The 27446-nt window shown below is 32.0% G+C and overlaps 1 protein-coding gene across 8 annotated transcripts in view; it reads left to right on the forward strand.

The window, feature by feature from the left end:
* The first annotated feature begins 3147 nt into the window (after positions 1–3147).
* Positions 3148–27446, forward strand: part of LOC119082307 (tyrosine-protein phosphatase Lar) — a 159338-nt gene continuing 135039 nt past the window's right edge. For 2 of the 8 annotated variants that reach the window (XM_037191803.1, XM_037191807.1), the window contains exon 1: positions 10666–11834. In XM_037191803.1, coding sequence (XP_037047698.1) covers positions 11750–11834 — 85 coding nt within the window. In that variant the 5' untranslated portion in view covers positions 10666–11749. Of the gene's footprint in view, positions 3402–10658; positions 11835–27446 lie in introns of those variants that run through there. The other 6 variants (XM_037191808.1, XM_037191806.1, XM_037191802.1 and 3 more) reach the window with 5 other exon arrangements.

Raw genomic sequence — 27446 nt, forward strand, 5'->3', positions numbered from 1 at the left:
ATTTACACATTATACATTATGGAATATTCGCCGATCGCTTAATGGAATGAGACGAGAATACTACTTTTTTTTGGTTCTAGAGGGTAAAAATGGTTTTGCTGAACATGAAGTCGGTCATGGAAAAATCATACCGACGTTATCAGTATGTCGTGTATGCAATGATATTAATAAATGATGGGGAAAGTGGTCTGTTTTATGAACTGACAAAATTCATAATTTTATGTTGGCGGTTTTTTGCACTACATGTTTCTGTGTACATTACGCAGTCGGTATATTTTTACAATTTTGACTGCGGATAAAGTAAATTTTAGTTTGTCGGTTGTACACTGAACGTTACATATGTTATCGATATTGATGACCAAAATAAACGTTGAGCAACGAAATTAAAGGTTTTGTACCAAACAACCTGTTGAAATCAAAAGAAGTAACAGATCCTCTTATTACACTGCTTATGCTTAAAATCTGCGAAAAGTTTTCGATGAAGGTTGAATAAGAAGCATTCATAAGTCACGCCGGCCACGGAATTAAGTGAAGAAATTTCCGACGGAAGAATGTGTGGGTCAGAAGGACCTTTGTTCTATCAATAACATTTCATCAAGACAAAGTTTAGATAAAAATGTAATTTAAAGACTAGTAGCTGTCGAACTTGTGATATTGGGTAGAACTATCATTAAAACACGTATTAGTAGATTACAGCAGAGATCATGCAAATGGCCAATTACATTAAGCGCATAGTTTGCAGCGCAGAGCGAAGCGAGGTATACTGTTATAGTGCTGATATCAAAGTAACTGATTGATGATTTATAGATAATTACACACTTGCACAGCATGCTTCGATACTATATTACAGCCTCTGAAATACAATATGAGAATATGACCGACTTAGTAAACCTAAATTTCACACGGATGAGACGGTGTTCACCGGTGTAAAATTATAGCAACTTCAACAATTTTTTTTAGTTGACTTCCAAGTTTTTGTTTTAAGCAAAAAGCCGTAGGTACACGGATGCGCAATATGTTCGTACATTCCACAGTTTTAAAAACTTACGAACTGCCTTACTGACAGCGAGAACGAAACTTCTCTAAAGATTTAAAAATTCATAACGTCTTAGATTACAATAATTTTACAAGGATATCCAATGGTAAAGAAAGTAACGAGAACAATCTTAAATGTTGAAGGTGACAACGGGTGTAAAAATTTCAGATGAACACGTAACACGAAAATATCAAAGTTAATCGTCTACTTAAAAAACGGAGCACGTTAACTATTTCTTTTTAACTCTGTTCTTAAACTAAAATCAAATGAAACTATTACATACCGTTATCAACCATATTCCATCTCGAATATCGACACATTCCCATTTCGCCCGACTCATATCGTCTTCTTTGCCAAACCAAATCAAGTACAATCCAAATACAATAATAAAACGGTATAAAACCCACTAAACAACCGTATCATCATCATCAGCACATGTACATATATAAACCGAATCAACATAATTTTCCCGTGTTTACACAACAAACGTTTATATATATAAAATATACCCGTGTCTGGAAGACAACAATATTTACGTGTGTCGCAATTCTGATGCGAATATAATAAACGATAACAGTGGGAGAAATCAAGTGTACAATTGTGTATTAAAGTCTGAATTCGATAATAATCATCCACTTTCGCGAGCCTTAAGGGCAGAACTGGTGAGTTGTGAAAATGTTATGCTGTACGAGGGTATATTCACGGTCTGATAGTGTAAAAGAGAGTTTACAGGAGAAAGAGACGTTGTGTGTCAACTGACAAAAGCTTTTCGCCTGCTCACTGTGTAAGGGGAGCATTTTCTCTCAATTTTTAATGAAATCGAATGATTTAATTAGTTTTTCGTCAGACGTAAAATGAGGCATCTTTTAATAATATTTTATTATTCATACGTTCCGTATAAATAGAACATACCCTAATACACATATCTGTACGAGAAATTTCATGTTTCCATATTGTATAACATAATTAAATTTCATTGAAAATGTTATGCTTTTCTCTATTCAAACATCCATGTTTGCTGGCTGATATATAAAAACACATAAAATATTCGATTCCAATTTATTCTTTCAAAGTTAAGTTTTTGTATGTGGAATTAAGGCAAGGTAAATTGAATTCGGCGAAAAACATGTGCGGTCTCCGATTTCAACGGCAATGTTGTATACGGTACCTATATATCATTAAAATTTTGTCGACATTCAAGTGTTCAGTGAATGCGGATGACATGAATAGAGATATGTTAGCATATGTGTATACATATAATGAATGAAAAGGATACAAAGGTTTCAATGTATCAATGTTATGTTATGTTGATTCTAATGATTGTTATTATCGTAGGAACTTTAGGTGTACGCTTTCACATTATTGTCTGAAATAACAAAGAATGTTGAGCTTTTCGAAAGTACTGACGGTATTTTATTAAGTTTATTTTTGCTAACAATGCGTGGTATGTCTCTTGATTAAGTGGAATGTCTTTTAGTTAATTAAACGTCTTTGTTAATTTATTTTCTGAAATATTAATTATTTATATAACCTCGTTATAGTCATTTAGAATGACGTTATCGGTTCAAGGAATATAAACTTTCAGGAAATGGTTAGTCGTTCATCGACAACAATGACAAAAATGAGCCCTTATTTGTATGTTCAAACCAAATGAAGTAAAAGATTTTTCTCTAACTATTGTACATGATTTTCGTTTCCAAAAGGTTAATAATAGCAGTTTCCGATCTGATTCGGATTAACCTCCATAACTGGCGTGGAAAGACAATTTATATGACTGCCTTCCATTACTTTACGCTAAATTTTTTATGTCATGAATCAAAACTTCATGAATTTTTTATCATGTTTGTCAATCTGAAAATATAATTGACTTTTAGTACCGTGGAATGACATCTGTAGATCCCGTAAAAACAGGTATTTCTTTCAATGCTATCAAAAAAAAAAGTTCAAATAATTTCCCCAAAAAAGCTTTCCACGAATTTTTCCCCTTGCGCATACATTTGTATCGCTCTCTCGACAACTTTCTCTCGACATCAAGTTTCGTATTACAATCCTCTAAATGGTACACCGGTTTTCATATTACAGACACGGATCAGTGCTCTCCGTGTCCGCGCTTTGTATGCACGTTTTAGTCCAACTTGTAGTAACAAATGATTCATGGTTTGGTGTTTGATACAAAAAAAAGAAGTTCAATTAATAAGTGATACGGAACGATACACGCCAAACATTTTGTTTTACGTTGATTATAGCCACACAATATTGGATTATACACCATTCGGATATTGTTGAGTACTATTCAAGAAAAACATGTGTCAATGTTATGGGATTAGAATGAAAAATCGAATAGTTTAACAATAAGTTTATGGTGGTTGGTTGCAATTTGTTTATTTGTTTGTTTTTTTATTACTAAGAACTGTGTGGCCCAGAAGTTGTTTTACATTTTTACAAAACTTTTTTTTTTATCAAAAAATAAAAATCTTTTCAATTGGCTGCACAATGTCGCATAGCAATTTAACTAATATTTATGTAGTTTGTTTAACCCATAAAATATATGAAAATGCATTTCAAATTACTCCCCAGTAAACTTTAAACTTCGACATAACGTATACAGTTTAGAACCACATATGATGCTCCGACTTATTTTATGTAGAAAATTTGAACTTTGCCGAAAAAAAGTGTAGCTCACTTGCAGGTGTAACTTATGCATAATAATTTAAAAAGTAAAAAAAAGAAACGTTAAAAATAGAGGAATAAAGCAACATTAAAACTATAAAAAAGTTTTCGGGTGAAACAAATATAAAATTTCCGGCTTCTTTCTTCTGTTTTTGTTGCGTACAACGTATGCAAATTGTTTCAATCTTTTTTCCCCAAAATAGAACTTAAAATTCGTAACGTAATTGCGGTATACATAAATAAAACATTCCTTTTTTGATATGATAGTAAACTAGGTATATTTGCTATCAGTCCATTTCACAAATAACTCAATAATGTACTCCATATCTTTTATGGTTTGTATATTTATGGGATCGCAACATACAGTCCCTCTTGTTTCAATATTTCATGTTAAAGTGGCCCACTTTATTTCCCATTCATATGTATGCATCTATCTGGTCGGTGTGTACAGTACCACATTTCTCACCAATTTTGTTCATATGGAACTACTAACCGTAGAGGTAGGTGGTGTGTGTGTGTGTGTGTATGGAAAAAGTATAAAATGAAATTTCAAATTTTATGCGTTCCGGTAGATGAAGTTTAAAAAGTTTTTGACTGCAAATAAAATTTCAAGTTTTACGTACACAAAGTACTGTAAATTGGATTTAGGTGGTAGAACGTTCTTAGTGTGTATTTATATTACAAATTTTCATATGTGATTCATGTATGAAGCATTGAAGCACTGCCCTGGTGCTGGGGAAACAATTTTCAATAGACAACATGTGTGGCTTTCACTGCTTGTGAAATATGGTATGCTGTTCTTTTTGACAAAGCACCACTTGATTTGATAGACAAATTAGTTTACGTTTACATATGAATACCGAATTAAATGAAGAATTAGAGTTGTTTTTGCATGTTTTTTAAAATTGTCGTTTGAAATATTGTCGGATGAGTAATTGTTGAAAGGTGACTGATTCGTGATATCGTTCGTCTATCAAAATTAGCTCAAAATAATTCTAACGGACTGAAGACTTTTGCTGCAGAACGTTTTTATGTTTGATTATTGGAATCAAGTGCCAAGTTTCAGCATTGCACATTTTCAAACAGCTGAAATGAAATTCAATTGAAAATTTTATAGCTCACAGCAGAAATGATACAAAAAAAAATTATGAGAGATTGGCTGTAACACAACACCTAAACTTAATTCAAATGTGGGTCAGTTGTCCAAAACTTTCTTTTCATTCTTAGACAGTAATAAAATGTAAAAATAGGTAATATTAAGACGCACTAAGGACCGCAGAATCATATCTAAAAATTAAACTCAACTTGGTCTCTAAACCTTCTGTCTCCTCCCGTTTAAAAGAAGAGTTATGACTGAATTGGGTGGTTGATTGATTTGTCGATTCTTTCTCGTCCGACAACCAACAATTTTATATTTCTCACCATAAACTTTCGATCAAACAGTCGTAATCCTCTTACAAGACGAAATTACACTTTGCATATTGTGGGTGACTCAGAACGTGCTTTGAAAAAGTTTCAATGATTTACCCGTAGTGATAAAATCGAAGAAATGAGTGTACCAAACACACACATGTCCATAACAAAGTCAGTAATCTCTTCCACACACACAGTCGTGTTAAAATGTCTAGAAGGCATTTACTTTATACGCAATAAAGGCAATCCATTACAAATTCTGTATTCGATCAACAGCTAAAAAATAATATTAGTCTAAGCACCGACGCGACGAAGCTTTCATGGAATCGATTTGTGATTTTTTAACGATTTTAGGCTCAACTTTGACCTATAACCTTATAATAAACACAAATATTTTTTTTCTGTGTCTGCAAAATAATTCTTGAATCCAAAACCGACACCAATTTTATGTCTGTCACTAATCCAAATGGTACAGAAATTGTACAGCATAAACTTGAATAAGACGCTTCGCGTCAATGAATTAGTTATTTCTATTGTCTACAATATTTTCTGGTGCAAAAGAATCTTTTACTTCATTTGTTTTAACCTTTTGCGCGACTATAACGAGTTCTCAATAGAAGCGCAACAGGTTAACACCCTATGAGAGACCTCAGTCAGCATTTTATGCCGATGACATATGACTACTCAGTCTTCTGCTACAGTTAGATGCAATCTAAATTTATTTATGAACTATTCTAGAAGCTATAACTCTGACCATAAGCCCTGCACCCATACGATTTTTTGTCAGTATTAGTCTTTTACTATAAGCTATCGATTAAGTATAGTGAGACATGGGTCCAAAGCTTCCATGTGAGCTTTCGAAGAAAAAAGTATTTTGTTTAATTGACCTTAAAATTTCATCGAAAAAAAATTAGACTTAGTTGAGGTGGAAACTACTTCGGAAAATTCAGTCCCATGAATTTTCGACTTTGTATGAAGCTGAGAGTCCAGCTGGGTCAATGACTTCGAGTTTACGTCTATTTGTATTAGGTTCTCTCCTAAAAATTTTTGTATTTCATTTGGATGTCGAAAATTATTTTCAGCGTTTTCATATTTTATCATACATCAAAATTTTGCTTATTTGTTTCCCAATTGTAAAAAGTATTCAAAATTTGTTATTTAAATTCGTTACTTTCAATCAACTTTATAAAAAAACAACACATTTTTTTGGCATAGTGTAGAATCATTTTTAGTTGCTATTTGTGTATGGAATTGAAATAATTTCATATGCGAGAACCTAATTGTGGCTTTTCTGTGCCCTGTGCTATGACTTTCCGGAGCAGTTTTCCCCTCGAACTCAGCTCTCTTTTTATCATGAAATTCTGCGTAATATTATTGTGTCTTATTTACACAAGCTTTCCACCGTCACATATTTGAGAAGCGTTTGTAGGATTCATTTGCTAGCATTTTTTTCTGGTTTCGGGCTACAGTTTTCATTCGATGCACACAAAATAAACGAACAGCCAAACAAATGAATGTACTCGTACAAATACATAATGAATGCGACAGAATTTTAACCATATCGTAACTTTCAACGATTTGTAGATTTTCGAGTAACTATTGGGATTTCTACTAAAAAGCCCTAGGTTCAGCCGGTTCAGCCTCGAGCTGATTAAATTAAATGCAAAAAATTGTATGACTTTGGTGAGATGGCGGTGTAAATTTTTATGTGGAAAGTGGAAAGGGTGGAATCCCCCCCCCCAAAATTGTCATAAAATACACCTATACCATTACATAATTTATGTAAAATTAAAAAATAATTTTATTTTCGTACCAAATTTTTATACGGAAATTCTTCTAAATTTCAAAAAATATTCCAACCCATAAAATATTCCATTGAAAACTTTTCCGTGAATATAAAATATAGAAATACCAAAATCTCATAAATACTTATATGGTTCAATATATATGGTGAATTTATTTAAATTTTCTCTAATAGTTTGTTTTAAAATTTATGCTTCATATTCCAAATTGAATCTTTATGCAAAAGCTTCGAACTATAATAGAACGCCATGATTTGTTATCATTGTTTGTAGAGGTTATCAATATTATACTACCATATATCCACTCGAAATCAAATTACAATCTTTGGTAAACCGATAAATTTCAAGCATTTCGCCAAGCCAGTGCGATAAATTAATCCAAGTCTAAAATGCGAAATTTTGTGGCAGAATATATTCCAATCAAGTTTTTCTTCTTTTTAAAACTGTTGACCGTATAAGAGAGATGTTGAAACCATATGGAAAGTATAAATTGACTCTGATTACTTTTCCATTTTCTATGCTGAAAATTGCATATCAATCGAATGCTATGAGCAAAATGAGTGTGTGTGTAAGTGTATGGTGTTCAGGGTTCATGTTCATGGCCTGTGTTTGTTTTACTATCAATATGCATGGACTTGGACATATTATATTAACGTTCATTGCTAGAACATTTTAGATGAATGGTGTGCTATAATATTGATTTTATTGGACATGGACACGAAATATCCACATGTGAATAAGTAGTAGGATGTTGAAATACACAGCTTACCATTATCAGAGTTTGAACAACCCTTGTCACAACAAAACTATTCAGGCTTATACTAAACAGAATTCTTGCTAACAATCTTCAATAATATACTCGAAAAAGTATTGCCGTTCGAAAATATTTTTGTAAAAACGTTTTTGACAAAGGACGACAAACTATTGAAGTTAAATTTTCCGACAAACTTCCCGTGTCTTGACAATAGTTTACGAGCGAAGATATTGCTCTTCTGTGAAGACTGTGCAAAATCGCAGAGAAGTAAATTTGACTGAGTCAATGTGCTGTAGAACGGAAATGATTCGATATTCTTTGAAAATTTCGGTATACGGTTGTCGTTGAAGGGAATCACTTTGCAATAAATATTGACGAGACGTATGACTGTGTTTTTAACCGAAATTTTAGTGATTCGCCCCAAGGAAATCTTAAATAACTGCGATGGAAATTTGGCAATCATTTTCGTAAATCAAATTTTATCAACAGAACTTTAACCGTACAATCGATATGTACGGGAAATATTTGGCTTTGTTTAGCGTATATATACATCGTTTGGAGTATCCCATAAATCCAAGAAATTGTTGAAATAAAATAAATGTCGACCGACGTAATAATGTTGAACGGAAACTTCTGTGTCATTCACTTGACAATAACTTTTCCATCACATTGAAAATGGATAAATTGGAAGTTATTCTTAACAGGAAAACTTTCTAAATGCTCAATTAGTTCAGAAAACGTTATTTCCATAAACTTATCTTGCTCTGCGCTGTCACAGTTATGAAAAAAGAAAAAAAAATTAATTTAATCACTAATGGAAAGGAACGGAGAGAAAAAAAAACCTTTTTCAGCCTCACCGCCATTCCCAACCACTCATATTTACACAAACAAGGTTTTCCACTTTTTCCCGGTTTATCTATGTTGACAGAATAGACGTAATAAATTCAAGAATATCAGCTTGTTTGTTGTTGCTGCTTTTTTATAATTCAATATCCATGATACACCTCATCATTGATATAGTAAAATGTATTTGATATGCAAGAAGGGGTGTAATTTAATGTTGAAACAAAAGTGGGCTAAATTACATCACGAATTTTTTTTATTGCTTTTGTGAACGCTACCGTATATACAAAATATGGAAATAAGAGTTTTTCGAAGCTATTGTCGAGTATGTGCTTAGGGTATTATAACACACTATTGTAACGTTGTTGTATGCCATTGAATTGTAAGTTGTAACGTTGTTTTTCCGCGAATGCCAAATAAAATTAATGTTTTGTGTATATATATGCGTGTTGTGATGATGTCATGCTATATTGTAAAATCATGATCGATATTTAAATTTTTTTTCCCTTAATTTGGGTTTTCATTCGCTAGATTAGCGAATCATTTTGATATTAAAAAGTAATAAAAGCTGTGGAAAAGGTTCAACAATTTTGAAATATAAAATTTTATTGTTGTTGGCATAAAGAACACGGTCAAATGGAATTTATTGCTGCTTGTTCGCACAGGGGAATAATGAAATATAATTGTCACGACTCGCATTCTCCTTGATTAGGAAGTTAAAGAAAATGTTTCATGTAAAATAGGGAGACCAGGGAATGGGAATAAAATAATCAAATAATTTTGCAAGTGAAAATCATTTTTCAGACGCTATATGAATAGCGCACAGAAGCTATCAATCATTGTGAAAGATAGTGAAACGAATATTGCGTCGATTACATGAGTAATGACGTGAAACAGGTAAGACAGAAAATATTATTGGAGAGAATTTGGGCACACACTTATGGGACTAAGTCCTCTAAAAGTGAAACTTGAGTGTAAAGTAAAGATTTTTTTAGACTCAATTTCGATATTCTTCTCTTCCTACCATTTCTTATGCTTTGATTATACTAATTTAAAGCATTAGTTGGTGTTGTAGCACTGAAGACCCTACGTCTCTATATCCACAAGAAACGGTAACGATTCGTAAAATGTTCCACAAATTCCGTTCACCATACAATTTTTGTGCATTTTCCAAATTCCTTATTCAATGGAATTCAAAAAAGGATCTTCCAATTCATTGAAGTTGTAGGTCGACATATACGTTATGGGTTAACCCCACATCAATTCATCTCAGATTGCATGAATAAAAAAACTGCCATGATATATTAGAAATTACCGTTTTGTTGCTATGCTCTTCCAATGAATCAGATTTTTTTTCTCTCATAAAGGTTCGTTGAAAGTCGCAACACTGTCTGTTTGGAAAATGATAAATTTCATTGTAGAGCACCATATATATATGTGTGCACTATGTGTTTACTATAAATTATCTCGGCAATCTGATTTTCAGCTTCATATTCGTCAAATTTATTCAGATGATAATTTTTCGAATGCAAAATATTTTATACTCAATAATTTACTCGTAAAATCTTTCCCATTTATTTGTCTATCATTCAGATTATGTTGCCAATTTATAGATTTTAAAATATTGTTGCTTGGTCTATAATTTATTTAGAATATCCTCATCAAATATGGATTTTCCACATTTAAATTTGTTATTATATTCAGTCCAAATACTGTGAAAGTTTGTAAGCTTTTCCAGTTGTTTGCAGAATTATGTAAATGTAGTCAAATTGTAGAGATTTTTTACATCGAAAAGGCTATTCGCACGGAGTTCGAATAGGCTTTTAATAAAATAATGAGTTATGTGCACTCAGTGTGATTAGACCCAATATAATACTTTGACTATTCGCATTCAGCAAACTTTTTTTTTCAAAAGTTTCTATTTTTTTATTTATGAGCGCCTCGATGCGAACCTACTCGATATTTTGCAGCATGTACATACATAATTATTAAAGATACTATTCGCACCCAGTGCGAATGGCACCTACCTCCATTTTAATTTTTGAATCGAACTGATTGTTTCATTTAGCGAGTACATTGACCCCATCGATAAATTGAGTTATATGTGAGAAAATTACGTTCATCTCACCTGCAGGTTGTACGTACACATAAACATAAACATATACGTCCAAGTTTTCTAACCTAAAACAACGTTGAGCCACACATTTCTTAACTGTAAAAAGTAACTTGAGTTTAAATCTTCAACATAGACCCGTTAATAATTCGTCTACTTTTCACATCGACTACAGCATTAACTTCGTGGAAAAGAAAAACACCATAAAATAACCAAATTGTTTTCTATACTCTGTTTGTTACACAACAAATCCGAAATTCACACAACCCGCCCACCGGAGAACAACATTTAAATGCAAATTAGTTATACTTCTCGTTTACTACAACATTTACCCGGCATTTCGTATTATATTCTTAGATGTGTAAAATCGATGTTATGTATATAATTTCATTGTAATACGACTGGTAATACTAGGAAAGCTACATTAGAAAATATCCACCAAAACGAAGTACTATTTGAAAGATTTACACAACTGAAAAATAGTATCCTATAAACATGGATATATAACCAAACTCAAGTAAACGAAAAATGTAAAAGAAAAGTGGTTTTTGTGCGCTACCAAGAACAAATATAATAGAAAAAAAAGCTTTCGGTTTCAAAAAGGAAATTGGTGCTGTTTGTTAAAAAAAAGAATAAGAAAAAGAAAAATAAAATAAAAATAGAACCCAAAAAAGGAGTACCAGTGTTCTGTTTTGCTGCTACAATGTGAAGTGAATAATAAATACAGTGTTGATACTAAATCAATCCACAAAAATCCTTACTACTTATCCTAACCCTCTTCATAGCATATATATATATAAATGCAATATATACATCGCCAAACAACAACAACAACAACCATAACGAAATAATTCGTTTTCGTATTTGTATATATAATTTATGGTTCATCAGAATAAATTTATTTAAAAATATAAAAAAAGAAAGAAAAAAATAGAAAAGAAAATTACACCGCAAAGAAAGTATTAACAGAAAAGGATATTTTCCTCACATAACAAATGTCATGTACGACAACAGGTAATCCCGAATTTTATTTTTTCGTTTTCTTTTCCATTTATCCGATACAGCTGTGGTGAGTCAAAAAACTGCAGCTAGTCTTGGAACGGAAATTACAGTGGAGAATGGGGCTGCAAGCGGCCGTATCTGCCGCCCTATTTGCAGCCGTTTTTATTTTTGTTTGGATACCACAATACGTCAATGCAGCCAGTGAGTACAATTTACCATTTTTTTTTAAAACAATTTTACAGGATCTCATCGACTAGTCTGGACCAGGCTAAAGTGAATTCGTTTCGGACAAGTGATCAGATTTATTGTTTGGTATTTTTTTGTAGTTTAATTTTTCGTTTTTCTTATTATTTTAATTTAAACGTGAAATTTACTGTCACATAATCGGATGCTGTTGAAAATTTCAATAAAATCACCGTAATGTTACAATTCGTTTAAGACATCAATTATTTATGGAATTCAACCAAAAATTAGCAATGCAAAATGTCTCTATATAGTAATAAAATCTTTCCGTTTGCTATTTCCACAATTCCAACCACAATTACTTGAAATTCATCATCCATCCATAAAAGCACAGCCCAAACCAATTTTCTACGAGTTCACAGATATATGGAGAACTATTTCTGAAATAAATGAATAATAAATTTCTATCTTATTTACATCTTAAACAACTATATAACACATAGTAAAACCACCTTAAAACCATTTATACCCACTTCTGATATAGTCCCTCATACCCCATCTCAATTTACTTCCGTTCCAAACAGTTTGGAACTCATATATTTTAGATCATTTTCAGACATAAATTTTGCCGATGGCTTTACCTATAACCTTATTATGTGCTTTAGTCACATTAGATTTAAAAGCTACGTTACATTAGCTATACGATAATGTATTGAGAAGCATGTTGCCAATTGGTGTTCGTTATCCTTTTGTATATCCAGTGCACACACACACATATTATATTCTGTTTATTTGTCAAGAAAATTGAGATATAAATGAATATTCAGCGATCGAATATTTCCATTATATTTAGTAACACAACTGCAAACAATAAACTGTAGTTTGCAGAAGATTATTAAATTAACAACACAGAAATCGTGATTGAAATCGTTTTTCTTCTTACACACACGATAGCTCTTTAATTTCATTAACGTTGGCTTCTTATTTTGTAAAGCTTCGGCAGTTCGGTTTACAATAGCAATATTGGTTACTAAAACAGCAATAGCATCAAATGTACTTCCACCTCCAATGTGCTGTAATAGATAGCTGGTGTAATAACAATAATTAGTCGAAGCGAGGTGAAAAGAAGTTTTTCGTTTCGTTAAGACATTTCATATCTAATGAAATTACGAAATCAAGTCTGTTCTCAAATAGGCATGGTTCATGTTCATTATAATGATAATGTCTCAAATTTTAGACAAATTTAACCCAAACAAAGATAGAAACACAAATTTCGTAATGGACTTAGTCCCCATTTTTTCTTTCGATCTAATAAATTTGGAAAAATCGTTGACATGGTTGGTTGTGCTGGGTCGGTAACTAATTGTAATTATTACAGAAATTTGTTCGAAATGAGTGACGGAGGTGACTGGATGTTAGAACGTTTTATGGAAAGTTATTAGTATATTACCAGAACGGTTACCGTAGCACCGCTAATTTCTAACTTAATTAAAATTTACGTGAATTTAAAATTCCCATTTAGATTAGCCAACAAATTAATAAATGGGTAAAAAGTTAATTCTCATTCTAAAATGGAAACTCATTCGGATCAGTATACATAATCTGTACAAACAATTTCTTCGTAATAACTCTCAAATTATTAGGCGTACACAATAAATATGTACACTGCAACAATGTAAGCCAGCAACCCTTTCTTTTCATCTGTATTTATGTTGATCCCACATCAGACCGACGCCATGACTCATTAATTTCGTTAAAAACTTTTAGGTGCTTTCTGGCAGTGTTGGCGGCGAAAAAGACTTTTGATTTTGATCCGCTTAAAATATATACTTTAGTTCTCATATTTTCCGCATTAAATATTTAATTAACTCGTCATATTAAAATCTTAACTTAAGTTAGCACTCACCCAATTTTCCACTTTTCAATATTTATATTTACCTTTAGCCAACCAAAAATGTTCATTCATTTCAACTGTTTCTAGTCACTTAACGTGAATATCCCGTGTATGACATAAAATATGCTTTATGTTTCACATGTAACTACTATATACGAACAGATTGTGTAAAGCAATGTTTATTACACAAGAAATTATTTATTAAATTTATCATCCTCATTGCATATAAATGCTACCCTATAGTATGTACATCCAAACGAATTTTCCGAGTATAAACATTTAATAAGCTTTATTGTATACGTCTGAATATAGAACATGTACACATAAATATCACCGACATTTACGCTTGACTTCGTTTAATAAACATATGCTTTCATGGGTTTGAGGTTCTGTTAAAAATAAACTTGAAGCTAATTTAGAGAGTTTAGCATTTAACTTTGTTCCATGCCATGTGGAAATGAAGACGAGTCGAATATGCAAAATCAGTTTTCTGTACTGCTTGATATACATTGAAAAATTATTTTAATTACGACGATTGCGTAATTTTAATTTTATGTTTTTGTTTGTATGTGTGTAGAGAAAAGAGAAAATTCCACCCTTGATATCCTTCACGGAAAATTCGGCAAATTCGACATTTGTTGTGTGCTGCATATATTTGCTGCAGACTGAATAATGTTCCCGTGTGTTGTATTACAATAAACATGTAAATGAATATTTTCAAAATATAGTTCCGGCAACAATATTATTCAGCTGGTAGGAATATTGTGAGGTTCCCAGGTATATATTTGCTGTGTGCTGAATTATATCTTCAAATTAGTTGTGGGATGTATTACTTAACTTTACCTGCATGCCGAATATTGACTAAATGGTACTATCGAACTATACCTGCATGCTGAATATTGACTAAATGAATAAAGTCGTCTGTATTTAGAATGGAATATGCAACAATAAATTTATTGTTTTAATGAAATAAAAGGAAGATCTCAAGAACATACGCATAAAGATGATTATCAAATCTAATTTTATTCCTTCATTTAAAGTTATTTCTATTTTTACCGAATTAATATGCAATGATAATGTTACATTTATGTATTTCAATAGAAATTTTGACGAACGAACTTTTAAATCCATTTTCGGTGTTAAAGGCTTTTGAAATGTTAACAGAAATAGTTGGTGGTATTCAGCAATAAATGATGGAATTTGTTTATGTACTGTCCGTTTGACAAGAGGATCGCAGGGGGTTTTGAACATTTGTTTTTTACACGTTGGCACATGTGCTCTTGTCAGATTCAAGATTCTTTTTACGAAGGTTACGCTGATTATACTTTGTGAAAAAGGCCAATACCTTGCAAATATGTCACATCTTGGACAGAATTTGACACTGCAATATCTGCAACATGAAAAAACTAAATGTTCGAAACCCCGTGCTTCCACCTACGTAATATACACAAACTAGGTGAGCCAATCTTAATTTATTAATTCGCGTAATAGATGCTCACTATTAATGTGAACAGTTTTTTTGTAGAACGATTAAAAAAACCTCTAATTCAGAACCAGGCTCAGAATTAAAATAATAATATCCGATGACATTGCTTAGTGGGGAGAAGTACCAAGGCTGTATACTTTGGGGAGGTCACGCAGATGCAGATACGCGGGTTACACACCACGTTTCATACAAAAATTTCACCACGCCATACAAATTCAATTTTGGTGAATTTGTTTGTATGGAAAAGGTGTGTTCCCGCGTATCTAATAAAATGGCGATCTGCGTGACCTCCTTAAAGTATACAGCCTTGAGAAGTACTACATTTGAAAATAAATTCAATTAAATGTTGTTGCATAACCCATTCTAAATACGGACGACTTTATTCATTTAGTCAATATTCAGCATGCAGGTATAAATATGCCTGTGTGCTGCATAAAGCAAAGTAACAACGGTTCGAAATAAGACTGCCACTATATGCAAGCAGTATAGCAGCAGTGGTAAAGTCGTTGGCAGTCAGAAACTGAGGTTAAGCATCGATGATCGCGGTCCGTACTTGGGTGGGTGACCGGAAAAAACGTAAGCAAAAAAAAAAATTCTGTTAGCAATTTAATATGATAAATTTAAATATAAATCTACGGCTAATAACAAATAATAATAATAAAATTGAAATTAAAAAAAAAAAAAAAAAAATTGAAAAAGTTTTTTTGTTTTTTTTTTTTGCTAACGCAACTAAAATTGATAAAGTTAATTGAATCAATTTCTTCTATTAAACGATAAATTAGGTTGTTTATTGAATTGAAAAAAATGCCGTCATTTTATATTATAAAACAGGCATACAGCTAAGACCTGCACGCTGAAAAATAATATCCAGCACACAACAACAATATTCATTAGGCGGGCATTGTATGATCCTCAGATCAATATGCAGCACACAACTAATGTTCTATAATCGTGAAGCTGTTCCCGATTTCTTCGTCTGGGGTGCATATATGAGTTTTCCGTGTTGTAGTGTACATGGAAAGTCATATACTGGAAAAATTAATAAATTCCATTTGTGACATAGGTATTCTTTTGCATGGAATATGAGAGAGTACGCGTAATTAAATTATTTGTTGAACTGTACGGTTAAGAAACACTAATTGGTTTTTGTTCATCCTGCATGTAGGTATATGTAATAAAAGCAATATTACATCTCAATAACATTTCAGCGGAACATTTTAATTCAAACAACATAATTACGATGAGACATCTACACAATGATTTCATTCTGCTTGTCAATACGAAGCTATTTAATTTACGTACGCTCTTCGAGGGGGATAAAAATTTCTCCGTAGGAGTATTTTATGGGAGTTGGATTTTAAATTTGACATCTTTCGCGGGCGTTCTTTGTTAGTGGTCCCCTACTCTTTTGTCATGGGAGTAAAATTCAGAGCAAAATTTAACTGTCGATTTATTTTTTTAATTTTAATTGCTTGTAATGATTCGCATCCCACGTCTTCAATTTTCTCGATTCGGAGGTAGGCAGTTGAAAGGTCACTATGTCTAAAGAAAATTCATATTTTTGTCAATTTCAAGACATTAGAAGCTGAACTTGGGCTAATTGAACAAGACGAACGGAGACAAAAACCTAATATATCGCCAACAAAACAATCCCATTTTTTTAAGTTGACAAATTGAAGTGAACACATTCAAAGTATGTGAAAGGTCCAGGGGGACCATCGTCTGCCAATTTTGCGTACCAGGTTTATTGATATGCTGAATATTGTGTTCACAAAAAAAACTAATTTTATCGTCACGCCGAGTAAGTTATCGTACCTTGCTACATTGAAATTTATCTTGAACGGTTTTTTCAATTGATGAACTACTTATTTCGGAATTATAATCTTGCGTTCCATATATTTACGTGTGAGACTCAAAAAAAAATTGTGTCCCTCGTCATTTCACTGCTGCCACCGAATGAATCCGTAACTGGGAGTACAAAACCCACATCAACGATATATTGATAAAATATTGAATTTTGTTACTCCGCTGAAACGTTTATATTACAGATGCTGTGTGGTTAGGTCAGTTTTTGTTATTCAATTTAAAAAAAAAAAGAACCACCCTTAACCTTGCACGTACATAAAACGCATCCGAACAACACTCTGTCTGCACCACTAACGGTTATGAAATAAATAAAATATTCTCTGGTGTGTTTTTGTGCTACTACTTTTTATACTAGCCACAGCTCTCTTGTATATAATTTTTGCAAAGTTATATATGTGTTCATGTTGGATGTATTTATTGAAGGTACAGCGGCTATACTATAGCCTTAATACGTGCACCAAAAAGTATATATTATGATTCGGTTGCGGTATAGTGTACATAACATCGCTTTCTTGTGTGTATATATAATAATACGACCGAATTGTTTATATATATTTAACAATATCATCGGCTATGTGGGATACAATACACACGTATGCCATAAAATACACGGAAAAATTGAAAATGCTTCCAGCTTCATTTAATGGCTTCAAAAAACAACGTTTAATCGTATGGTAGCCACGTCCGCCCGGAACTTTAATTCGCCCTCAAAAGGGTAAAATGTTTAATCCTTTACTGGTGTTTGTATACATAACAAAAAGTATAAATATTTTATATGATTGTGGTTATTGTGTGCAAAGGATTTCACCATCCTGTACTATTTCATTACAATTGGACTGCAACGAATGAATGTAAATGAAAATATATTCGATTAAGTTGAGAAAACATAAACAAAAGGGGTGTTTTAAAGTTAATAATATTTGGTTGGGTTGTTAATATAAATTATGGATTCATTTGTCCGACAGATCTTTTGTGAAACTTTATGATTTCAAGTTTATTAGCAGCGCGCTTTTATAACTTTTAACACATCTTTAATTGCGCCCCCGTAGAGACGGTTGCTTTGGCCGGGAATATAATATTTTATAATTCGAAAATCATTAGTTCCTTGTCGGGAAAATTGTTGTCGTAATTACCACATCTTAAGGTACATAGTCAGGAAAATGTCAAAACTTTCAGATAGAAGCTCGAGAAGGAGAAGTTATTCATTATTTGATATTTCATTTTTCATAATCCCAAAGGTAAGACTTTGAAAAGGTTACCGATTAATATAATTCTGTGTAATTATAGTAGTTGTAATAATTGCTGTATTGACAAAAATTTACTTGAAGGTAAACCAATATGGATGTTCTTAAGATTAGTGACATTAGTCTTTTTCCTATTTTGTTCGAAAGCTATGCAAACTGCATAGTTTCCGACAATCGTTTAATTGTACGAATTTCAAAATTCACGATATTTCGGGCGATAGTTAATTTGATAGACTATAAATATATATATCGACATTTCGATACATCGACATTTCGATACATCGACATTTCGATACATCGACATTTCGATACATCGACATTTCGATACATCGACATTTCGATACATCGACATTTCGATACATCGACATTTCGATACATCGACATTTCGATACATCGACATTTCGATACATCGACATTTCGATACATCGACATTTCGATACATCGACATTTCGATACATCGACATTTCGATACATCGATATTGCGATATTTTCATTCTGTATTTCTAAAAGCTCGATGTATTAATCTAATTCTAATTAATTCTCTAAATTTTGTGTTGATAACGATTAATTGGCTTGATGTGGTATTGTAAAGGGAGATTGTCGAAAAAAAATTCCAAAATACTATGTACATGATGTTGAAAAGTTAATTAGTTCAGCAATTAGAACAAGGATTCAAATTAGCTGTCGACGGTATTGAAATTTTTGATTCATCACATACACATTATAATTGTAAAGATAAAGTGTTGTGAAAAGCGGTCTCATTCGTAATTCAAGTAATTTGAGAGAGTTAAACCTGAAGTCATATTGATTTTTGGAGTTTAAAAAAATATTGAGGTGAGAAGGAACATTCGAAAAGCTTTTCCTAAAAATATTTTCTAAGTCAAAGACAAATCGTTAACTCTCTTCAACACTTCATAGTATTTATAACCACTCCGAATGGCATATTTGCTTGAATTTCACATAATTCTCCAAGAATATGGAATACGTGGTAAATGCTTCCATCGAAATCTAAAACCGAATACCATCTAACCGAAATGTACAATATAATACATATAAAAACCATGCCTATTAATCTAAATATTCTTTATTACAACCATAAATATCACATTTATTCATGTTTGATAGTACACATTTTGACTATGAAAAATTATTTGCATATTTTTGTATTTATAGCTTTGTAAATTACATATCATTTTCCATGCTTATCTAAAAGTATTATTATTGGATATGTTTCGGTTTGTTTTATGTATTTATATAAACGGAATAATCAACAGTAATTACGATCAGGTTTTAGTGCTGAAAGCTCGTTTCCAAAAATTTTAATTATACCGAAGCCATTTTTCGATTATACATTCGTTTCAGATGATATGCTAACTATTTCATCCTCTTTCATTGTTTCTGATATGAGGCGTCGGTGATCAGACGTAGCAGTGCATTACAATGCTTCTTACTTTCTTCTTTGTTTAGCTTTAATATTCAACTAGAGTCAAAGGTAGCACGAGAGGCGCAAAAAAACATCACAAGTTTTTATTTGACGCGAGTAACTGCTATTTAGAGCAAATAATTCTTTCTATCAAAGAACGGTACAAACTACACACTTCTGTTTCTGTTGTATTAAACGTTTTCAGCAACAACGATTTCTTTCATCAATTTGTGACTCAAAAAAGAACCATTTCAAAGCACAAACAATTTCGCTATTTGTATAACTAGAAGTGTGGTCTGTTTTAATTGCGATAAATGTGTCCCTTTCAATTTTGTCAGTGAGCATAACTGTGTTTGTACTTCGTTTGTTCTAATGTTTAATTGTTGCCTTTCACAATTAATGAAACTATATTACGTCCAACAAAACTTGCGTTTTACTGCGTAGGACATGCCTCTGTTTTTGTTGTTATAATCAACAGCGATGTATATTATTTCCATAATTACCCGTTCAAAATAGCTGGGGTAGCTTGGATATACAAATATTAATTATGCCCATAGTTGTTCATTTCAAAATTAATTAAAATGAGTGAACGCAAACCCAATGATACCGTATTATAATAACAGTGCAATTAGCTTTTAATAACTTAGAATTCAAAAATACAAACCTTCAACATAAACAATTATTCGTGGCGATGAAGACCGAAGGAAATGTAATTGTTGTCTAAAAATGAATGCCCAGTAACATTGTTGCAATGACTTTAAACTTGCTGTCCATAAATGAAAGAGAATTTGATATTTGATACCAGCAGTGCTGGTCCAGAACCAATCTCACACAAACGTTCGGATAAACTTTAAAGCTTGAAGTACTGCAATTTGTTTTCATTTGTTCCCTATGATCTTTCATTTCGAAAAATATTTGGAATGCTATTGGTTCACGGCAGAGCCTTTCCTTTTTGTTCCATTGTATCATTTCGTGTTACGAATTTCGAAGAAATGTTTTGCTTGAGATGACAGAATCTACCATTTACGTTGTTCCATCGTAAACATTCGCAACATAAACAATAATGCGGTTCGGATCTTTGTTCGAACACGTAAACAAATGTAAATGAATAAAATCGCTTTTGCCTACAAGGGTTTCGTAAAATGAAAGGGGTTTACATAATTATTATGGGCAATTACACTTTATACACTCTGTGTAACGTGTGCTTTTTTTTTAACCGAAATAAAAACGAAATTACATCATATAATCCAATCACGAGTATAGCATTTAACGTCACACAAAAAAAATTAACATTTTGTTTGTCTACATCGAAAATGAAGCATAAAGCGTAAATATTTTTTATCTTTTTGAAATCAGCATAGTACCTGAAACAGTGTAACGTACATACGAACACACGTCAAATTATTTTATTTTACCATAACCATGAAGACTACCACTCGTCTCTCTCTGTGCATGTTTTTTTTATTGTAACCTGTTACAATAATGAAATATTTCCCTTAGAGCCAGACTTTTTTCATTTTGTCAAAATAAAATATCAAAAAGCATATTTAGCTTGAACTTCTTCTGTACATAAAAACCAACGAAACAACCCAAATTGATAAATTACTCAAACACAAAAAAAAAGTTTCTACTCTACGGTTAGATGGGTTAGGGTTGGATGACTTTTTGTGCTCGGCTAAATGTATAGCGTAATACACATCTATGTATGGCACATTTTATTTAAATATTACATCAAATATATGCTCATATACATTTTGTTCTTGTATATTTACCGGTATAATGAATTTATTTGCATATACCTAACACATTTGTTAGGATATGTCAGGAATGTCACGGGATGCGCACACAGAACATATATATATATATAATGCCATACAGTATCAAAATATATAAGGTCCCAAGAAGAAAAAAAAACCGAAGGAGTTTTTAGTCCTGAATTTAAACCAGAAATTCTATTATTCTCAATTATTAAAAAAAAAAACTTTGTACATCTCAATGTCGCCGTGGTATGGGGTTTGAATTGTTGTATATAAAGCAAAAGTTAAAGGGATCAAGTACACCATTCATTACGAAGCAGTAAAACCTTAAAGTATTTTTTATTTTTCTATAAAAACAAAAACCATGAAGAACATAAAGATTGCGTGTTTGATGTTGAAATTATTATTATTTTTTTTCTCTCCCTAACTCAGTTGAGGATGGAAGTGCGTGTCGATGGAGTACTATATATTTCCAGTCATAACTTCATTGAGCAAAATATGATTTCAGCCACAACAAAATATTATGATTTTTGAGGTTGATGTAGTCACATTATGTAAGTAGTATATGTGTCAGCGAAAAACCCCAATTTTAATTTTAATAAAGCGCTCGGGGTGTTGAACATCGAATTCCTTTCGAGTCTCTTTGTTTTCATGTTTGCCGTTCTTTGTCAAGCATATCGGTTCAAGGATCAATATGAAGTCGAAGTTTATTGTTAAATAGTGGAGCTTTCAGTAAACATTGTAGCTTTTGAAGTTAAAGTTTCAGTTAAGAATCGATTTAATGTTGTTGACATTGTTGGTGACAAAACTTTGATCCGAAATATTAGCATTTTCTGATTTACAATTTTCACTCTTTCCCCGATCCCCGCTGTCGAATCTATCGCCCTTTCAGAATATGTCGATTAATCAATATTAAACAATTATTGTTGACATCGTGTGAATGTATTAAATTGCAATAATGTCCCATAGTTACCATTCATGTAACTAAACCAAATTAGACAAAAATTAATATTCTGAAAATTTACACATTTCAGCATAGCTTCGTGAACAGCTCATTTCGTTAACGAATCAATTGAATTATCTTTAAATTTAAAAATTTATTTCATAAAATATAATTCGTTGTTGTTATGACAATATTGTACATACATAGCTAATGTTTATTGAATTCGGTCCGTAATTAAATGCGAAATATTAGTGTCCTGTTATTTTATTCTAAACGTAAATAGAGAAGTTATTACGGTTGACAAACAATGAATCTGTGGACAATTTTAATGCCGAAAATTAACGCACTTTGGAACAATTCGGTTCCATTAATTTATAAAATTTAAATGGCTATTAAACAAGCTTTAATTATTGTAATGTGGAGATTTACGACACATTGTGCGCTTCGCATATTATTAACCAAATCAATCAAACAAATAGAAATGCCCATTTTATCAATCGTCAGATATTTATACAGTCACATCAGTATCTAGATTGAAGATATTTACTAGATTAATTCCTTCCATTCCTACACTGCCGTAATTTGCATAAAAAACTTTATCGAAAAATATTTAGAACAAAAGAATTCTTTTTCTTTACTTTTCGAAAACGTTTTTCATGCAAATTACAGCAGTTAACGGGTTAAAGTGGCTTGGGATTTATTCAGGAACTATTTTTAGGAAAACGTTTTCTCATATTTTTCCAAAATTTCCTAGATTTTTCCCATTTTTGTCCCAAAAATATAATCGGGAAAGTTAAGGAAACTTTGCGAAAATTTAGGAAAATAACTTCCTCAAAATAGGCACTGGACTTATTCCATTATCGTCCGATATATGTTCGCTGTAGTTTTGTTTCAATCAAAGGGGTATCCATTTATTGAGATTGACCTGATATTGGCCTAAACACATTGTTTAGTATAAAACAACCTGATACCTGAAAAACTGAATTCAGATTCATGTATAATCTGACAAATTTCCTTGGTAGTCATTTTTTCAGATTCGAGTTTAAAAAGAAACCTGGCCTGGAGAACAATCAAGTTTTCAATTTCATTTCAGGTCAAATTTTACTCATTTCGCCCCCCAAATCTCATCAAAAAGCAAATTTTCATACCTAGGACCCGAAAAGAGCGAATTCGTCGCACTTTATCTCCGTCCAATATGAAAAATACTATTCGTACCACGGACTAAAAGTCTTTTTAAGCGTATTCGATTCCAGACCTCGCCTTCGGCTCTGTCTGGAAACTTCTCACACACTAAAAAAAGACTTCTAGTCCTAGGTACGAAATGTACTATTTTAAACCTAGGACCCGAAATTCTCCGTCCAATATGAAATAGTAGATTATGTACCTCTTGCTAAAATTGTTATCGAGACGTGTGGGCATTGCGGTTCGAGCCGAAGGCGAGATTCGTTGTGCCCACACGTCAAGATAACAATTTTGGCAAGAGGTGCATACGCTATTTTATCTGCCGAGGACAGATTTCATGGAGATAAACAAATTTGCCCTAGGGAGATAAATGCACGATTATCGTTCTAGGCAGATAAAGTACTATTCGTACCACGGACTAAAAGTCTTTTTTATCGTATTCGATTCCAGACCTCGCCTTCGGCTCTGTCTGGAAACTTCTCACACGCTAAAAAAGACTTTTAGTCCTAGGTATGAAATGTACTATTTTATTTATCATATTTCGTGAGGTTAGATAAAAACTAGATGTACTACAATTTCTGATCATATATACCAAAGGAAAATGAATTAGTCTTACAAATGTCAATAAATGTCAAAACAAATTGATTACCATAAATCAGTAGCTCGTTTTTAATGCTTTAATTCAATGGCAATTGATAATAATACTCTTGTTCACATTATATAATAATATTCTTATTATAAATTAATCAACTCCTAATATTCTAATAAATTAAATTATTATAATACGTCGTTATACTACAGCATTTAAATACGGTTTCATTAACACAACTCCCAGATATTATATTAGCTCTAAATGAATATTTATGTCCTAGTGACATTACACTAGCTATAACTGTGTACATAAAGCAATGCTTACACATTCATATCATAGAACAACGAATGTTATTTCAAAATATTATCGGACTTGATGGCGTGACCGATCCAGTAATAACACCAACAACAGGCATCATTTTATTATATACCTACAAGGACTTTTCGCTTATTCGCCTGATTTTATGTTTTATTTTTTACAACACTCAATTGTATGTAATTTTTATTTTATGTCACGAAGACAACAGTTGCGCTCCACTTTCATACTAAAAAAAATAACCAGACGTGCAGTAATTTAATGCCAAGTATAGCAGAAATGGATTATATATAATGCAAATTACATAAATAAAACGAATATAGAGATTGTGTTTAGATGTCCTGCAGACCATGCGTAATAAATTTTCAGATTCTATTACAGATCTGGCTAAAATTTGGAAAATAATTAGTCAGGTTTTTCATTCGACCATAATTAATAATTAAGTAATTAGCCGAACGAAAAGGATATTTTTGATTTTATAAACTTCTCTTCTCTATATTGGCCATAGTTTCTGATTTAAATGTAGAACGGTCGTCCGGTCGTCCTACATAGAAGTTCTATATTCTCTTTGATGAAAAGTTTGCTCTGAAATGAATATGCAATGATTTTAGACTCTATCTAAACTGAATAATTGATCCTGTCACGTCAATAATGTAAGAGTAACTTCAGACATATTAGGCGAAGGCGTGAAGCGAGTTACTTTTAATTTTAGATGATCAAGAGAATTTTTATCACTACCAATAGTTGATTGAATAATATATCCTACCAACTCAAAAACTTTACGAAATTTTAAAAAGGTTACTGTACTGTTATTGTGTCAATGAGTCAGATGATGTCTTTAATGAGAGATATTTATAAAGTTAATATAAAGTTTTGAATATAACACAGTTGAAGAGAGAGAGAGAAAAAATCGATTCATTCAACTGTAATCATTTAATTGACTTTTATGGTTAATTGAAGAGGTTTTTTTTCGGTATGAAACATTCAATTTCCGCAAAAAAGCAACAACAACAAACCATTAATAAAAATACTGCATCGTCATGATGTATACAAACAACCTTTTTCGGCTCGCCGGTTATAAATAGACATTCATTTTGCTATGTTGTTTTTGTGCATTTAATATGTAAATATTCACATATACATGGTGTCAATGAAATGCACCACTTCCCAGAATTGCATTTATTTTATTTTATTTGCATCTCTGTTGCATCATCGGTTACAATCGCTAATTTTCTCATTTTCAGTTTGGCTGTGTCATAGATAACGATAGTCTGTGTCAACAAAAATTTGAAAATTTACATTTTAATTTATTTATAAATTTGCAATCATTTCATATTTATCATGGTGACGGACGTATCGGTCGACATTAAGATGTACAGATATGTCTGTATGCACACTGATTTGTGTTCGGATAAATGACATTTTTGGAACAATAAATATTTATAAATTAAATTATATTATGCATACCTAGCCTACCAACACCGGTAGCAGAGTTACGAAATTTTTTGACAGGTTTTGTTTAGAAAAATCATGGTAGATGTATTTGAGTGACTTGTGACGGTTCATTTAGTTCATTTTCTGGATTTTACGTTTTATTTTCTCTAGCATTTTATATTATTTTCCTCATCTCATTATGAATATTTTAAGAACGGCAAGCGTATCGCCATCAATCGATAAATATATTAATTAAATTGTTCCAACCAACGAGCTCCTACGTTTTGTTGAAAAAAAAATCTTTTACTTCATTCGTTTAACATAAGTTTTACTATGTACGTCAGGGCCTAATAAATGACAAAGTTTCACAAATGTTTACACAATTATTGTGAAAGACTTGTGACTTTGTCAAATATTAGGCCATGATAATCGGTCATCTTAGCAGGAGGTCCTAACTAATTTTGTCGTTGCAGCTCATAAAAAAAGACAAATGAACATTGTTCATTTCAATATCTATTGTTTGCAAATGTATAGGTTCTACACATTTGTGAAACCGAGTCTGTCGCCTGCAATAATACTCTCAGCCACAGCCCTTAGGTAACACTCATATTTACTCATTAGTTAATTACCAGTCTTGCAATTAATATTTCCTTAGTACTGCTTTTGCACTCAACGTGAATGCGAGAACATATTCAGAAATTATTCTTCATCGAAAGTTTTACCCCATTTAATACTGGTAATGTCAATTTACTCGCTGCAAAAAAGGTTCTTACCGGCATAAAATGAATTTCGTCATCATCATGCATATTATCTAAGTGAAATCCTTTTGAAATCGGCAACGTCACACAGACGGATCAATATTTAATTCATCGCATTAATGCTATCCTTGTTTCTTATGTCATTTATCCAGCTGAAGTGAAATCATCAAAAATGTATGACCAACCAAACATAAAGTCAAATACACTTATATTATACTGTAGATAATCCAGTTTTCTATTCACATATCTACCTATTATTGCTAATGGTTTCATCCTAACAACCTACATATTTTCTATGTTACCATGTTGGAGCACATTTTCAGATCGGACAAATTTTGTGTTGCAGCAAAATTAAAGATGTATGATAAGACGAATTCCCTTTTTCGTTTGACTTTTTGTTGCTTCACAGGATGTCTTAAAGAGAGAAAGCAAACAAGTCGAAGATTTTCCAGTGATGATACCCATTCTTGGATACACATGTTTATTATGTGTGCCGTTGAATACGTTTCATATGAAAAGATCGTATAAATGGGACGCAGTTTGCGTGAATAACTAACAAATGTACATTTTCATATATTTTCCAAGATCTTCTGACGATAAAGTACAGCATTGAGCACATACATTTGACTGTGCTCGAAGTGAAATCATTACTTTGATTATACGAACTACTCAACTTGAAAGAAAAATTTCTTCTCGTTTTCTTCGAATTTTCCATTTTACTTCATTTTGTGTTCGT

The sequence above is a fragment of the Bradysia coprophila genome, unplaced genomic scaffold (assembly GCF_014529535.1).
Source record: "Bradysia coprophila strain Holo2 unplaced genomic scaffold, BU_Bcop_v1 contig_415, whole genome shotgun sequence".
Lineage (NCBI taxonomy): Eukaryota > Metazoa > Arthropoda > Insecta > Diptera > Sciaridae > Bradysia > Bradysia coprophila.